The following is a 16,834-nucleotide window of genomic DNA, read 5'->3' as shown; positions in this document are numbered from 1 at the left end:
AATCACTGCGTTTCAGACTATACACAGACAGTGAGATCGATGGAGACTAAAATATGTTGACAGAGTGCCACTTGGGCCCATGTGGTGTGCCGTTTTCTAGAAGCAAAGATGGTCTTTAGTGCTTAAACCATTGGGAGGAGTTCTGGTGATGGTTGTGGTGTTGGCGGATCAACACTTGGTTTCCAAATGTGGGGTCTTTATTTTGTAAGTATAGTCGGTGCGGTTTCATTGACTGAGACAGAAGATCACTATTGTCGAGAATGAAAAAAAAAATAGTGTCTATTTCCGCCACCAGCATTGCGTGGGCTTTATATTTCTTGCTCTCACACGAACCCAGCTCAGGCAGCGGTTGTCTCTCCTGCGGTTTCATAATTTGCAGAACCGTTTGGCAAAAATTATGTCTCGATTGGGAGAGCCAGAAGTGGGTGCATTGTGGTACGAAGTATTTCAATGCCAGGAGATACGCTGGAAAATCTCACTGGCAACACCCGGTGAGTCTGAGCTCCCAATTTAACATTCCCGCATTTTTCCCTCTTCCCCCCCTGGAGTTTCAGCATGGAAGTGTCAGTGTTCCTCCGCTCCCCCTTCTGCCTTGTCCCGCTGAACAATGTAGAGAAAATAGCCCAAAGCTATAACGCACCCACTCTGTGACTTTAATTGGTTCGAAAGCAGACTCGGAACCACAAAGGAGATCGTTAGAGCTACCAACCACCAGACACAACGGGGGAGATTATAACAAGACACTAAGCTTTTCTTTTAGGGCTTTGACAGAGCAGATTTTCTATTTTCGGTTTTCGTTTTTTGATTTTCGATGTGTGGTTTTTGATTGAAGCTTTCCACTGTTGCTGGTTTCAAACAAGAACAATCTCGTTTCTTTGGGAGGCCTTTGTCCAGGTACGTTTAAACGCTCCTTTTTTGCTAAATTGCATTTTTGCAATTGTAGTGGTGGTAAAGGCACGTATGCCCAAAGTAGCTAAAATGTGAAAATGGACAACCCACTCCTTTGAGCAGCACGACACGTGCGAGGACTCTTTACACTAGAACAAGAGGATTTGGTGTAGAATTCAAGCTCGTGATGGGGCTCTTCACCTTGAGCTTGCTCACGGTGATGCCAAGGGTGATAGCGCTGGTGCTTATACTCGACAGACTTACGAGACTGTCGGCGCCTTCTTTGGTGGTTGATGGCATTGTAGTGTGGTTGTGTCGTGTTGTGTCGTGTGGTGTCGTGTCGTGTCCCCCCACGGTTTTGTAACTAATGTCGTCGGTGTCTTTGTGACTTGTGTCATGTTTAATTGTATGTGGTTATCTCTCTGTGTCTATCTGGTAGTCAAGTAGTAATATCTGGTGGATGCACTGTCGCTTAATTGGACTCTCTGGCATTATGCAGTAGCAGCTAATAATATTATTAGTAACGAACTGTTAACAAGAACAGATCTTTTTTTTTATTCTTAATTTTTAATTAATGCTAAATTTTTCAAGGAGGGTGAGCTTCATACAAGAGAACATAATGGCAGTAGGCAGAGTACATATTCAACATCTAGCATATATATTTCCACCACTTTTTCCCAACTTTTGCAACTTCTCCAACCCTTTTTCTTCACTTTCTACACTTCAAACCTCAACACACACCCCCGCTCTTGTCTTGCTGATAGACTGTGTGACACTTGACGCTAAGTTGCCATCCTCATAGAGAATCACTTTCATCGCTATCGGACGCTTCATTCTTCTACGGGCCTGGTCTATTTAGTTCCACTTGCTATAACATTCCCATCCCCCCCCTGCTATTCCTTGCTTGAGGTCAGATTCAGTTGTCAAACAGTTTGGTTCTTCAAAGTAGCTTTAACTAGTTCTCCACCAAGAAGAATATTCAATCTCGCTCGCTCACCGCTGCTGGAAAGAGATTTGCTTTGACATCTGACTCTCATCCGTTGAAGTTTCATTGTCAACTACAAAAACAACTATTCCATCACTAGGGTTTCTATTTTCGATCGCTAGGCTTGTACAGTGTTGGACTCACGGAACGCTATTCCCACACTACTGCTGCCTCACATTTCCAGGTCTTTCTTCAACACCGTTTCAACTTTTTTTCTTTGTAGCGTCACGGATTCACGACGCAACACCTTTACATTTGCATACCATTTGTACGTCTCCCTTTGCTAGTAACTGGTTACTACTGGAGATCCGTTGAACTTGAACTTTGATAGTCTTGGTTAAAGTCGCAAAAAAAAAAGAAAATACCAGTGTCGCATTTTCTTTCCAGACACTGTCCCTTTTTTTTTTTTTTTACAACCAAGTCAAGTTCCCCACAATTTTTCTTTTTTGACAACCACATTTTTTACATCAAAAAAGTGGTTTTTCCCACCGTGTGTGTTTTATTCGCCTTTGCTTTGTATTTGTCGAGATAGAATAAGGTCCCACCATGGCTACTAACAACTCCCCGGACGCTTTCCACCAGCAGAGGTTGGTGCAAGCACAAAATAAAGCTAATAACCCGTTTTTGCAGCAGTTGGAGCAAAAATGCCACAATGACAGTGTTGCTGAATACCACATTGACGTCTTGGAGCACTTGTTCACCGCAGAGATCCAGACGTTGCCTACGTTGGGGTTGATTGAGCAGCAGCCAGAGATCAAGTTGAGCATGAGACCGTTGTTGCTTGATTTTTTGTTCGAAGTTGGCAACATTCTCAACTTGTCGAGATCCACGTTCCCACTTGCAGTTAGCTTGATTGACCGTTACTGCTCAACACGAATCGTCAAGAAGCAACACTACCAGTTGTTGGGGTTGACGTCGTTGTGGATCAGCTGCAAGAACTTGGACTCCAAGTTTAAAATACCCACCTTGAGCGACTTGAGAAAGATCTGTGTTGATAGCTACACCAAGGAGTTGTTTATTGAGATGGAGAAGCACATCTTGAAGTCGTTGGAGTGGGTGGTCAATGCGCCCACCTACGACGCGTTTGTCGATAGCTTTCTCAGCCTCTTGACGTCCGGTAGTGACTCCCAGGCCATGATTATCAAGCACAACATCCAAAAGATCAAGGTGACTGCGTATTACCTTGGCGAGTTGTTCCAGTTTTACCCCAACATTTACTTTGACTACTCGTCGTCGAGAATCGCCATTTTGGCCATCATGTCGGCCATCTCGTTGCTGAAGCTCCCCATCAACTTGATGACGATTTTACATTTCTACAACAATGTGCTAGCAGTGTCAACCTCCCCACAGCACTTTCCACGCTTGGTGCTAGTGATTGAGGATTTCCAAACAGTGTTTCAGAATATCAAGTTCCTCGCTATCCCCAACAGCTTGCAACAGAAATATTTAATGAACTGCCGCCGCACCAACCCCAACGGCACCAGTGATGGCAACCGCAACGGCGCACTTGCTGCCAACAGAGCCGTTCCACCAAAGACGCCAAAAGTTTCCATGCCTTTGACCCCGGGGCCAAGTCCCGAAGAGCGAATTGATAGAAAAAGACGGGAAACTTTGGACCAGCCTCTGCTTGGGGGGAACAACGCGCCCGGTCCGAAAAGAATGAAGAGTAATGATACCACCACCTCAGGAGCCCCTCATAGAATATAGCACGAATATATGACTTCTAATGAAAAAAGAGAAAAAAAAAAGTGAATAAATAAATACAGCGTGATAAAAAAAAAAAAGAAACAGAGGTGAACTCCAGGCTTTCTCTTGCGTTTCCCCTATATTGTGATTGTTCCGAGAGAAAACCGTTTTTGTGTATCTTGTCATAATCCGTGCAGCGTAGAGATCTACGGTTGAGGGTGGAAGGAATTCCTGTGCCCCTATCTCGTTGAGGAAGGGGAAGAAACTAACAAACTTGGTGCCGCATCCTTGACGTGACACTTGAACTCTCTCAACTACACGTGCGACTACGCTGGTGGTGCTGGCCGTGGTAATAGTGGTCCAAATTGAAGTGGATCGATAACCCACCACGGGCGCAATCTTTTGCAATCATTTGACAGCACATGGTAGCGCAGGCTCCGCGCTATTGTGCACTGTTGCAACGCGATCTAAAAGCAAAGAGTGGAATTGGTGAGATCACTTTTTCTTTTATTGTCACTTTATCGCTGAGGGAGTACATTGAAAGACGAGCGTAAAATGTTTGAAGCCAAGTTAAACATCGCCTTCCGGTGACGGCAGTGCTTCACGACGCCCGTTCACCCTGTGCTCTAACAACCCTCCAAACTGTAAAACAAAACGGGTGAAACATTTCATCCAGCGGAGCCAAAAGGAAACAAGAAAATTACTACCCGGGTTTGTTGTTTGGCACTTTATCTTGAAACGGAGTAGCAAATGTACAACCCTAGGGGAAGCCACATTTGGCTAATTGTGAAACTTGTCTGGCTTTAGTCTCTGACCATTAGGGAGACTAGCGCTTAGTTGAGCTGACTAAACTCAAAATCCAACAAAGACAGTCCAGGTTAGGCGCATCTGACTGAAAAAGAAGGACAACTTGTCCTTTGTTACAGGGTGGAACGCGGGAAGGGGGGAAGGAGTCTGCAGTATATTGGTCGAGAAGGGCGTGCCGACCGCGGTAGACGCGACGCGTGAGAAAGGAGGTCCATCGGGTTTGGATGTGTCCCACTCTAGCAACGGAGATTAGGTTAGACACAAGGTGTAACGTGTAAGGTATCCCGGTTGCCTCCATGTGGTTTCAACTCGCTTGCTCAGCCTTGGAGATGTCAACTCCGATGATGACTCTTACTCTCCCTTGTTGACCGTCTGGGCTTAACATCGTCTACTGTTCACCCTAGACTTTTCCAACATTTCTCCCTTTTTATTTTCCGCACTAATGGCTGCAATTGTCAAATGGACATTGTTCTGCGAGACAATAGTAAGGTTAGATATAACCTCGTTTATCTTCACTTTAAAATTAGCTTCCTCTTGGAACGGACACTTGCTGTGCAAGGGGGGAGGGTTGAAGCACAGGAGCCCACCTGCAAAGAGCTGCCCTTGAAAAAAAAAAAAAACGTTTGTCTTGTTCATTGGGGACCCAGGTGGACTGATTCTTATGCTGGTTAGTAGCGCCTGGATCGAAAACGTTTACTTCACATGAGGGACAAGTTACACGGCCCCCTCCCCCATTTCCGGCCCGTGTAGGAGAAGGAGACGGTGTATCTTTGGGCAAGTTGAAGAGAGTTTTTTGTCCAGCTCCTCAACTCCGGCCACCTTTATTATCCCCTCTGTGGTGACGTTAAGGCTGACATGAGCGTCTTTGTTTCCCTTGCATTGCGTTTTTTCGCAAATCGTGGAATGTTCAGCATCCCACGGTGTGAGTCTCGAAACAAATTCTGCTTACACAAAGGCTGGACGTCCAAGCGCAAGCCGAGGAGACGAGGGACTAATCACCCAATTGGGTATAGTGGGCAAACCTGTTCTGTTTTGTTCTTCGCAGGGATATTTCTGGAGGTTTTTGTGGTTTCGCCATGGCTTGGTGAGTCTGGCTCGCCAGATGGAGTCCGAGCGGAAAGAAAAAAAGGTTAACCTATTAACCGGCCCGGCCATTGATAAAAAAATAGAACCAATTCTTTTTTTGTAAGTTGGTCAAATCTGAATCCGATTCAATGTTTCATATACTTCGTTCGACGAGCATTGCGTTGTCTCAGATTCGCGACAGTCCTCAACATACGCTGGCAAGAACGGTAGATATTGATTCCCCTACGCTGCAGCAACTTGATTGCTATCTCAGCCGTTGAGCAAGGCTGCAGAATTGAACAGTCTCCTCGGGACAGGGGGCGGCCGAGGGAGCATTACGCAAAGCTGACGAGGCCTTTCGCCTTCATCTTTGCCTTTTCTTGGCCTACATTGTTTGAAAGCACTCGCTGCTATAACCTTTCATTAACACCTGCCTCGTCTGTTCTGGAAGGTGGAAAAAAAAAACTAGTGTGGAGCTCTGTTTGATACGAACAAAGAAAAAACTTTAGCTTTTCTATCGCAGACAAAAAAAACCACACGCCTGTTTTCTGTCTTGAATATCTTCAGACACTAAACACTCGGGTTGCGACATTGGAGACAATAAATAAATCAAACGATGATAACCAGACGCGGGGATGCCACAGCGATAGTGAACTAAGGGATAACTAAGCTTTTGCTGATCCACTGCAGCTGGTAAAAAAAAAAACAAGCTGAAACAGGTTATGTCCCCGGCTCCGCGAAAGAAGCAAAAGACGGGGGTGAACGACTACAATGGATGGGCTGTTCCCGCTGGCGATGTGCAAGTTCCCACGCTCGATGCAGATGATACTACCCCCAAACAGTTTTTCGACCTATACATCAGCTCGAGAAAGCCGGTGAAACTCACGAGTCGAGAAGGGTTGGTCCCGCTAACAAAGTTCAAACTTGACCGTCTCTATGAGACTTTACAGTATGGAGACGAGGAAGATGAGTTGCAAGTCGAGCGATTGCACAGTGGTGGGTTCGGCTCGGGACAGAAGCGGGTCAAGATGAAGTTGAGCGAGTTGATGGACAAGTTGAAACTGGGCGATGGCGATTACTATTTGACAACGCAGTATAAAGAGAGTGGTGACCTCGAGGTGGATCCCGTGGAGCAACCAGACGAGGAAGACGAAGAAGACGAGGAAGAGGAAGAAGAACAAGAGGTGGACCATTTTGCGGAGACTTTATCATTCGATATCAACAATCTTCGGGATGACTTTGATGAGGGGGAAGATGAAGAAGGGGGTGACACGATTGCGATGGACCAGGACGAGGCGGTTGAACGAGTATCGGAACTCTACCAACGACCCTTGTCTAATCTTGCCCAGTCTGACATACTACCGCTTCACCCAAAGATAGTTCCAACATTGATCCCACAGCAGATCAATCTATGGATGGGCAAGACTCAAAAGTCAGGCAACTACAAAGTAGATTTGACAACCCCATTGACTGACCTAGACAAACAGATACCGTCAAATGGCTCTAGTTCAGGTCTACACCACGACCATGCCGATAACTTGTACATATTGGTGCAAGGACGGAAACGATTTACAATCTTTAGTCCCGCGGATGCAAAGAAATTGTACACTTGGGGCAACATTGCGAGAGTCTATGGCAACGGCGTCATTGACTACAAGAGAGATGCAAATGCACCGGAGTGGATGAGTATTAGAGACGACGGCGCAATTGAAGAAGACGTCTTGCGCTGGCAACAGGGACACAATGGTGATGGACAAGACGAGTTGCTGGTGGAGAACACCAGAGTGGATCTGACACACCTGCTCGATGGAGAATCGCTCGATCCGCCTAGTTTTTCCAAAATCCCGCCCGCGCTACTCCATCTTGACGAAATGGATGAAGCCACCAGACAACACGTGGAGGCATTTGCCCTGGAGCACTTTCCTGGTGTACTACAGTTGAACAAGATGACCGTTTGGCTAGAACAAGGCGAGATGCTATACCTACCTGCCGGCTGGTTCCACGAGGTTTCGAGCTTTGGCGTGGAGGATAACCACGCTGCCGGGGCAGATGTACATATTGCGCTAAACTATTGGTTTATTCCTCCAAACAAAAACGAGTTTGAGGATCCGTATAGAGACGACTATTGGCGAGAAGATTGGCAAGTCACCCTACAAGCGCTCGGGTTATTGAAAAGTGGCGGCGACGAGCACGAAGATGCCAAGGATTGAGTACTGTAAATAGGCCCAGAGGTAAGAGACTCTAACGGAGCCACCTGCCGTTGGTTGCAAAAGTATGTAAACGCGCAACATCTGATTGCTGCGAAAAATAAGAAAATGATACCCTCGCATTTCATATAAGAGGGCTATAGCCCGGTTCCCGGGCCACTCCACGGGAATAGGGGCCGCTGGAGTTCTACCTAGATTAGCACCGAGGAGGAAAGAGCCATACATGCAGATAGAATTGATTGGAGATACTGACGTGCTTTGTCTACTTTAACCACGCGCCAGTAGCAGTTATGACACTACACCAGAGTTTAGATTGCGCCATTGGCTTAGGGGTTCATCGCCCTGGGTTTTGGCTCTACACCTCTATGTCAAGACGGCGCGGTAGTTAGAAGTAAAAGAGGGGGTGACATTTACGAGTTAATTACGTGTTGGTTTCTGAACTATTGCTTAAGATGCGCTATTTGTTGTTGAGACGGCGGTGTGGAAGCGTTTCACCAACCAAACTCATTTCTCCCGGTTATTGATTATCCGCAGTCGAACCGCTTCTCGTTGAATAAGACAGCAAGCAACGTCTAGAAAGATTGCCTTTGCGAGCGATAAGCGAGATGTCGCCGTTGGTGGTGGTGGGGGTGTAAGGCCAGAGAGAGATGGATTATTATTACGCGCAAGGCAGTGGCGGGAACACTTTCTGTGTATAGGGAATAATAGAACAGAGAAGGTAGTGGTTAAACCCGTGCCAGAGCGACTTCTGATTGGATCGATAGATGGAAACAACACCCACTGCACGCTGTATAGGGGAAAGGCAACAAGTGTTGATGCGAGATTGCTCCCTGTTTTCCCAATTAGGCACTCGAGGGTTTCACACAAGTCTCTCAAGTTTCTGAGACCCGAGACCGGATCAATCGATGGAGGACCTGGATCTATTTGTTCAATAGGACTTGCTGAAAGGACTTGTCTTACATTCGTGAAGGACTTTCGATTGCGTTTCACTGGCGCCTATGAGTTTCTCCTTTCACATACTAAAGTGCGCCATTTCTACTTCCCCTGCAGCACGTTGTAAATGGAAGAAAAAAAAAACACTTGTGTAGCATCAACAGGTTCTGATTGGTACCGAGGTAGCATGTGCTCCGGCCACCTCCGCCCTTAGATCCTACCCCTGTCTCTTACCTATAGACTGCAAAGGCTATGAGGAAGGGCGGGAAAGCACCACCTGGGGGGACCCAGCTACAGGGAAGTGGAAACAGCCCATGCTAACAGACTCGGTAGGCCTCGCACTGGTATAATGTGGCATCTGATTGAGAAAATAGGAGTCGCTCTTGGAAGCTGAATTTGACCCCCGGACACGACCTTCTCTTCCCCCCCCCCCCCAATCTCAGTTTTGAAAATTTCGTAGTAATTTATTTCACACAATCAATCGATACGATCCTCCTGATGCAACAGGAATATTGGATATTTTAATATAATCCAAGCACCATCCCCTGCATCTTCCCTCCCACCCTTTAGTTTTTCAGTTTATCCTCTTTATATACACCCAGTGCTGCCACGACCAACACTTTTTTCAACCTAGGGCTATCGCGTCACGTTTGTAACACCCTGGAACCCACAAACACTCCATAGTCCAGAACACATATTCATATCCACACGCTCACTAGAAACAAGTATTTCACTATCACTTGTTCCCTACTCCCACAGATTACTTTTGATTATCAACTTTTGTTCCATACACCCACAGAAAAAAGAATCGCTATTGATATGAACTGCTAAATCAGGTCTTGCAAAGTTACACTGTTTACACCGTCCGTATCATTTGATGACATTTTACTCCTATACGACTTTTTATATCTAGAACTTGTCTTTATCTACTTTCATATACTCAGCAGGGAGAAACTGTACATTATCAGGTTCAATTTTTATTTTATTTTTTGTTTTTTTTTTTTTTCATATATCAAATCATAGATCCATTTCAATTTTGTTTCAGATACTATTGGTTACAGTTTTGCAATCTACCAGACAAGTTATAGCAAGAGTGGTCAAATATGGCATTAACTGAAAGACGTCCGTTGGAGTTACACGGGATGGCCAGTGCTGCCTCGCCCACGTTCAACCCAAACACTTTGGGTGTCGCTAAAAAGAACAGAACCAAGAGCTTGCCCTTGCATCCGACGGAAAAAGTTGCATTAGAGAGGGCAAAGAACCAAGACAACGGTGACGACGATGCCATCGGTGCGAGCTCGGAGGAAGAGAGCCAGGACTCGGATGAGGAGGAAGAGGAAGACGAACACGAGGCAGAGAGTGAGCCCGGTCGAAATTACTCGATTAGCGGGGACTTGGCCAAGATGGATATCGGCAAGGAACAGCAATCTTCTAGAAGCACTAGCCCCGAGTCCGTTTTGGAAACGCAACCAGACTCGACTAGAGAGTCGACTCCGCCTACTTCAACATCGAGTCCTCCCTCATCCAACGACTCGTCAGTTGCAACCGCAGCTGCAAAGAAGATCAAAAAGCCAAAGCCAATTTCTAGAGCACCCATTGCCACTGGCATCTCAACGGCTATCCCCGTTACCGGTGAAAAGCCAGAGCCTATACAAGAAGGCGACGCTTCCTTGGAAGACGATGTCCTCTTTAACATCTTTCTCATTCTTTTCAAAGAGGATCCAGAAGGGCAAGGTTTAACCGTGAAACAGGTCTGCGACATCTTGCGCGAAAAGAAACCCGAAATGGCTAGTCTTTCAACAAAGACCTCCAATTTGGTCAGCGCCAAGCTCAACGCGTACATCAAGAGAATCGAAAAGGGCGACACTAGTTTAAAGTATGCCATTTCCAGAGACTGGGCCGACGCGTCGCCAAAGAGAATGGTTTATGTCTACCGTGGGATCCTTGCGTCCGGGTTCGAACACGTTGCCAAGACCCTATTAGCGGAGGTTAAAAAGGGGGAGCAGCACAGTCAAGAGTACAAAGATGAAGACGTGTCGGAGGAAACAGCAACACCCACAACCACAACCACGGCCTCCACTCCCAACAGGCAACCTCAAGATCCCGCAGCTGAAGACGAGTCGCTACTTACCGCCAAACAGGCCAGCTTGGCTAAACCAAGAAGACAAACAATGTTTGACTTGGGCATCACCAGACACTCCTTTTTCGAGTCCAGTTCCTCTGCGTTTGAAAAGCACCACTTGAATGTGCCCTACTCGTCAGCACCAGTCACTGCCGCCTTGAATCGCACTGCCACCACCACTACAACCACAGGGGAAGACGACTTCACCGGCTCGGACCATGAAATGGACGAGTTTGACCTTGTCTTTGATGACGAATCAGACAGGGATGACGATGACGACGAGACCATCGAAACTGTGCGCAAAAACGGGAAGCGGTCCAAGTCAATGTCCTACTTGTTGGTTAAAAAGCCCAAGTTTGTCACTGCTGCTGCTGCTGCTCCGCGCGCATCTCGTGCTCCAAGCATGCACAGTGCCAACGCCGCGGCTGCTGCGGCTGAGTTGCATGCCGCGGCATTGCGTGCCGGTAACCACGGCCACGAGGCAAACAACCACAAATGGTTAAACGTCATCCGTTCCGGGTTTTTATCTCTCGACATTGGTGCTCCTGAAGATACCGACATTGACTCATTCTTTGCTTAAACATTTCAGTTTTCAAGTTTTTTTGCGCAAAATTGTTAGAAAAGAAGAAAAAAATATATTGTATAGTTATAACGTATAATGACTTTTTATTGTTTGTACTGGAAAGGGCAGAAGTTATGTCATGTAGTACTTTGGGCCGTCGCCGCCTTCAGGCACGGTCCAGTTGATATCCTGAGAGGGGACCTTGATGTCGCAAGTTTTGCAGTGGATGCAGTTTTGCGAGTTGATTTTGAACTCGACTCCCAAGCGGTTGGAGTCGCTTTCCACATACTCGTAGACTCCAGCTGGGCAGAACCGTTGCTCCACACCTTGGTAACGGGGCCAGCTGAGCTCGGCGTGTTTGTGCAAGTCCTGGTCTGGAACGCGAAGATGGCAGGGCTCGTCCTCGCCGTGATAGGTGCCTGTGCGGTCCACCGAGGTCAAGATATCGAAAGTTAGCTCATTGTCTGGTTTCGGATAGTCGATGGGCTTGAAGTTTTGTGCGGGCTGGGTTGCCTCGGCGTCGGTGTGGGTATACTGGAGCGTCCAAGGTTCGTGTCCCTGTGTTAGCATTGTCGACAACCCGGAATGGGCCAATCCGCCTAATGTGCCCAAGGGCGAGTTGAAGCTGGGGCGGACGTTGCGGACGGCGTGCAACTCTTTATAGGCCCACGACTCCTTGAATGCGGTTTCGTATTCCTTGAGAGTGACAGGGCGCTGGCTTATGTCCAACTCGAATTGCTCCTCGTCGCCATCATGTGGCACGTCCCTGAGTTTGTGGTAGATAGACTCAGCAGCAACTATTCCCGATTTGATCGCGGTGTGGGTGCCCTTTATCTTTGGCACATTGAGGAACCCCGCTGAACACCCGACGAGGATGCCGCCGGGGAAGTACAACTGCGGGATGCTTTGGTACCCGCCTTCGTTTAGTGCCCTCGCCGCGTAGGAAATGCACTTGCCTCCGCGCAAAGTGTCTGCATAAAACGGGTGGGTTTTCATTTTTTGAAATTCTTGGTAGGGGGAGATGTACGGGTTTGCGTAGTCGAGGCCAATGACGAGCCCCACAGCTACAAGACCGTCGCCAAAGTGGTAGATGAATCCACCCCCATACGCGGCCGAGTCGCGAGTCAACGGATACCCCAACGAGTGCCCCACGTAGCCCAGCTGGAATTTGGACGCGTCAACTTCCCAAACCTCCTTGAGCCCTAAACCGTATGTTTGTGGGGCTGAATCGTGACGAAGTTGGAAGTTGTTGATTATTTGTTTTGACAATGACCCGTGGCACCCTTCCGCAAACACGGTGACTCGTGCGTTGAACTCCATTCCCTTTTCAAAAGTCTCCCTTGGCGCGCCGTTCTTGTCCAACCCCATGTCCTGCGTCGCTACACCCAACACCACATCCTTTGCTTCGTTGTATATGACGTCGCTCACACTGATGCCCGGGTATAGCTCCACGCCCAACTCTTCAGCTTGCTCGCTGAGATACTTCACCACCGTGTTGAGACTAACAATAAAGTTTTTGTCCTTGTTTGCCAACTGCGGAGGTTCAGGCAAGGGCCACGCCGAGTTGCGCGTCAAGTACATCATGTGGTCCGACGTGACTTTGGTCACCATATCCGCCGGCAATGGAACATCGTCACCACCGTCGTCTTTGGTTGGAAATAGTTCGCGGAGCGCTTGCGGCTCAATCACGGCTCCACTCACAATGTGGCTTCCGAAATCAGCCGCTTTCTCCAAGACGATGACTCGCATTTCGCCAGCGCCATGTTCATGGTCTAGCTGCTTTAGCTTTATTGCTGTGGCTAGCCCCGAGGGACCGCCACCGACTATGCACACTTCTACTTGATCCTTGGCTCGTGGCTGATTTAGAATTGCCTGCTGTTCAGTTGTTAGATTCCGAGTGAATGCCCTGGGGAGGGACCTGACCGCCGGTGAGTACGGTCTTCTCGTTGAAGTTGCTCTTAGACGTTTGCATGTCTGGCGTATTAGACTGGGTATCATTGCGTGTGGGGTGTATGCTTGGGGTTTTGGTTCAGCCTTGTACTGGCATATCTGGTGGCTCAATATAGAACTCGAGTTTTTCCAGACTGGTAGCCGTTTTTTTGATCTCATCTCCTGAAGCACTGCATGCAGCGCTGGTCAAATCAAATGAGTCAAATTACTCATAGCCAAAATGGGGTCAGAACTTGTAGAGGATTTGCTTATCATCATGACATTATTAGCCGCGGCTAGCCGCGGGTCGCGGGAGACGTCTGTTCTACTTACTACCACCATATACACTCTAGGACACCCAAATGGTTAGTGCACGAGAAGCGTCCAACTCGTCCATAGCAAGGTTCCAGTCATCGTTTGAGTCCATCACCACGAAATCACCATCTTCGTCTTTATACCGTAGCTTGTTGATCACAAGATGGTCTCTCACGAGCCCACTCGCCGATATCCTCAGGGCTATCTTCAGGTGCAAATCGGCAAATTGGATCTGCGAGCTCACCATTAAACAATCTGCAAGCTCGGCGTTGTTAAAGATTAAGCGTATGCTGACATCCGGCGACGGCAACGTTGGCGCCAATGACACGGGTGTAGTGCTGGAGCTGTTGTTGTAGGATGTTGAGGACGATGTAGATAGACGGGAAAACTCGCCTGATTTTGATCTGTTGCCGTTGCGCATCATCATCATCATCGATTGCGTTGAAGACGAAGAGTGGTGTCGAGTTTCGTTGAACGAGTTGCGCTGCTGGTCACCGGTCAAGGCCTTTGGCGACTCGCCGCCCATGTACTCATAGATGGATGAGTCGTTGGTGTTTGCAGACAGCTGCGAGTCACGTAGTTTACGTGAAATGTGGTTGTTCATCTCACTTGTTTTCAACGATCGTAGGCATTGTTCCCATTGCGCGCGTGCCTCTTCTGACCGGTACTTTAGTGTAAACGAACCGCTTTCCTTCTTGCCAGACCATGCAATCACCAATGTGTACCCATTACTGGAGTGCGGGCTGATGTTGTATATCTCCGAAATGTAGACCCTACCCCGGAGTTCCAACGGTGTGCGATCGTTTTTCCCGTTCAACGATTCAAGCAAGTTTGCCGTTGATTGTGACACTGTCGAGCTCGATTTCTTTCTGCTTCCAAACTTGTTCTTTTTGTCTGGTTTCTCCTTCTCCGTGCCCACTTCCTTGAAAAAGAAGATGATTTTTTCAAAGAGGTAGGCCACGTACTCCTTTTCATTTTCTGCGTCTTTGACTCTGACTATCCCATGATGGAGGAGCTCGCCTTGGTCGCGTAGATTGAATCCTTTCCAGTTATTGACTCTTTCCATCAACTTGCGGAGCACTTCCACATTTTCTGCTCTTCGCTGTGCTTCGTTGACTTGGTTGGCCACCTCCTTCATTGCCGATCTTGCCACGTGCAATTCAGAAGCCTGGGAGTCTGCCGGCTCTCCATTGGACAGTTCGGGTGTGGTTGTTTTGATCAACTCTTTTAAAAGCAATGGATACTTGCACAATCTCTGTATCGGTTTCAAGATGTACGATTGAAGTTCAAACCCAGGGTCAATCAAGCTTGAGGATCTCTTTAAATTTGCATTTTCCTTGTTGATCAAGTCAATTGCCGTAAGCTGTCCAATTGTCCACGGCACGTAGGCTCTGAATGGACCAAGACTTGCGTGGATAAAGACCGAGCCGATTCTTTGGTACTTGACCGGTACATTTATATTGCATTCGAGTCCATTGAGAAATCTTCTTTGGAAGTCGATTATATCGTTCAAGTTGGGGAACAATGTGTGAATTTGCTCCAGCGAGAGCAAGTCCGCTTCGGACAACTGGTTTCTGTAGCTCAACAACAACTCCAAATCTTGCACGTATTTCCTTTCGGTTTCAATGATTTCTCGAAACACTTTGGACCGCTCGTCGGCAATCTGCACATCCAACTTGATGTCGTCTTGCTCCTTTTGTCCGAGTGTTGTTGGCTGCAGGCCGCTATCCAATAGTTTATTGACAAACGAAATGATCTTGAGCAAGTCCTGGGTGCTATCGGAAAACACATTTGATATGGTGAACAACTCGTCTTCTTCAAAAGCAAAGAGCGTTTTCACCGCAACAATGAAATCGTAAACCGACTTTTTGCAAATTCGTAAGTCGTCCGAGCTAACGACAACCAACTGGTTGTCTGTGGAACCCGAGACATGGTTATATATAAGGCACAAGGGAGCACCTTGTTGGAACAACTTCCACAATTGCGTTGCCGGGTCAACACTGATATTCGCGGGTAGCACACCCGCGGTGAATGTTAGCAAGCTTTCATGGATATTTGCAACACCATAGCTATGGCTCGAGCTGCGAGTATTACCGGTGCCGTTACTAGCAGACCTGCTCTGTTGTTGAAGCAAATTGCCACTGCCCATGGAATTCGATGACTGCATGGAAAACCGGTCCAAGCTGGCCACGTTGCCTTCCTGGGCCAAGCTTAGCGACTGCTGATCACACAACTTTTCCGCATTGTTGAATGCGAGGTTCATAAACGGCGTTATTCCCTTGATTGCCAGTAATCTCCGCTTCAAGGCCTCGCATTTGTAGTACAAGTGGTCCTTATAATTGCTAGGTTTGTTGAAATTGTTGATGTTTAACGGACCCGACAGGTTGGTTCTCATGGCCGTGGACTGCAACAAGGGTCCGTTTGTATTAGCCGTGGTGCTTGTGGACGAGGTGGACGAGCTAACCACTGATAAGTTTGAGTTTGTTGAAAATGACCGAAATGGCTGAGGAGGCGTGCGCGAGTCCATTATAGTCGGCAAATAAACTGTGGTTGAACAAGCTAAAGGGGAGACAGAACGAATGAAGAATGTTTGAAGGAATGAATGCTGTGTCAGCCTTGTACTGCCAAATGGATTGAGTGGTTGGTTGTTGATGGAATGTCGTGAAATCTTTTTGGTTGTGGTTTTCTCACTCTCGCCTTTACCTTGGAGTACTCAAAAAACCAATCAAGTATATTAACAGTTGCAACACTAGAGGTGATGAAATGTGAAATGGATGATGATCGGTGAACTCTCGAAGGTGATAGGTGTGTCTGCTACAGCTGGTATGAAAACGAAACAAAATCATCAGCTTGAAGAGACAGCCGCCAAACTCAAATCGTAAAAAGAGTAGAATTTCACCCACCTGGGAGTCTAGTCCGCATGTAGCTTTGCAAGATGCTACACCAACACTTATTCACAAGCGTGGGGAAGCGGAAGGGTAAGAGCAGTACTTATTGCTACTAGGAAACTTGTTCGCATGGAGTAGACCCAGTTGTTTGGCTCTTGCAGTTGATTGTCAAACGCAAGAATTGGTGTAAACCGCGACTTCTACTTACGCTGGCTTCATAAAAAATGTTTACAGCTACTACCCACACCTAGGTAGAATTTCCCCCGGGTCAACATCTGTAAACACGTCTTCGCGTCCTCTCCTTCCTGGTAACCCCGACCTGCTAAAGGGGTGGTCTCTAAGCTATGTCCTGCTAACACGGTTTCAAGTGCCAGTTTCGTCTACAACTTAATTCTGACGTGGCACGCGTCGCGTGGGTGTATCTGGAGGACCTTTGGCGAGCGAAAA

The 16,834-nt window shown here is 47.4% G+C and overlaps 5 protein-coding genes across 5 annotated transcripts; 3 read left to right on the top strand and 2 right to left on the bottom strand. All coding sequences in view use genetic code 12, as the record gives it.

Annotated features, from left to right (window-relative positions):
- Positions 1–2,419: 2,419 nt before the first annotated feature.
- LODBEIA_P31160 (uncharacterized protein) lies at positions 2,420–3,580 on the top strand (the record flags this gene model as incomplete). The annotated part of the gene is made up of 1 exon (XM_066973191.1): positions 2,420–3,580. The coding sequence occupies one exon, from the start codon at positions 2,420–2,422 to the stop codon at positions 3,578–3,580; it is 1,161 nt and encodes a 386-aa protein (XP_066830054.1).
- Positions 3,581–6,153: 2,573 nt separating this feature from the next.
- LODBEIA_P31150 (uncharacterized protein) lies at positions 6,154–7,641 on the top strand (the record flags this gene model as incomplete). Its single annotated transcript, XM_066973190.1, has 1 exon — positions 6,154–7,641. The coding sequence occupies one exon, from the start codon at positions 6,154–6,156 to the stop codon at positions 7,639–7,641; it is 1,488 nt and encodes a 495-aa protein (XP_066830053.1).
- A 2,033-nt stretch (positions 7,642–9,674) lies between these two features.
- Positions 9,675–11,273, top strand: LODBEIA_P31140 (uncharacterized protein; the record flags this gene model as incomplete). The annotated part of the gene is made up of 1 exon (XM_066973189.1): positions 9,675–11,273. The coding sequence occupies one exon, from the start codon at positions 9,675–9,677 to the stop codon at positions 11,271–11,273; it is 1,599 nt and encodes a 532-aa protein (XP_066830052.1).
- Positions 11,274–11,387: 114 nt separating this feature from the next.
- On the bottom strand, positions 11,388–13,253 carry LODBEIA_P31130 (uncharacterized protein; the record flags this gene model as incomplete). The annotated part of the gene is made up of 1 exon (XM_066973188.1): positions 11,388–13,253. The coding sequence occupies one exon, from the start codon at positions 13,251–13,253 to the stop codon at positions 11,388–11,390; it is 1,866 nt and encodes a 621-aa protein (XP_066830051.1).
- A 280-nt stretch (positions 13,254–13,533) lies between these two features.
- Positions 13,534–16,026, bottom strand: LODBEIA_P31120 (uncharacterized protein; the record flags this gene model as incomplete). Its single annotated transcript, XM_066973187.1, has 1 exon — positions 13,534–16,026. The coding sequence occupies one exon, from the start codon at positions 16,024–16,026 to the stop codon at positions 13,534–13,536; it is 2,493 nt and encodes an 830-aa protein (XP_066830050.1).
- Positions 16,027–16,834: the final 808 nt, after the last annotated feature.

Source organism: Lodderomyces beijingensis (assembly GCF_963989305.1).
Source record: "Lodderomyces beijingensis strain CBS 14171 genome assembly, chromosome: 4".
In the NCBI taxonomy this organism is placed as follows: domain Eukaryota; kingdom Fungi; phylum Ascomycota; class Pichiomycetes; order Serinales; family Debaryomycetaceae; genus Lodderomyces; species Lodderomyces beijingensis.
Note: the sequence above shows the minus strand (reverse complement) of the source record. Positions and strands in the feature narration are given on the sequence as shown.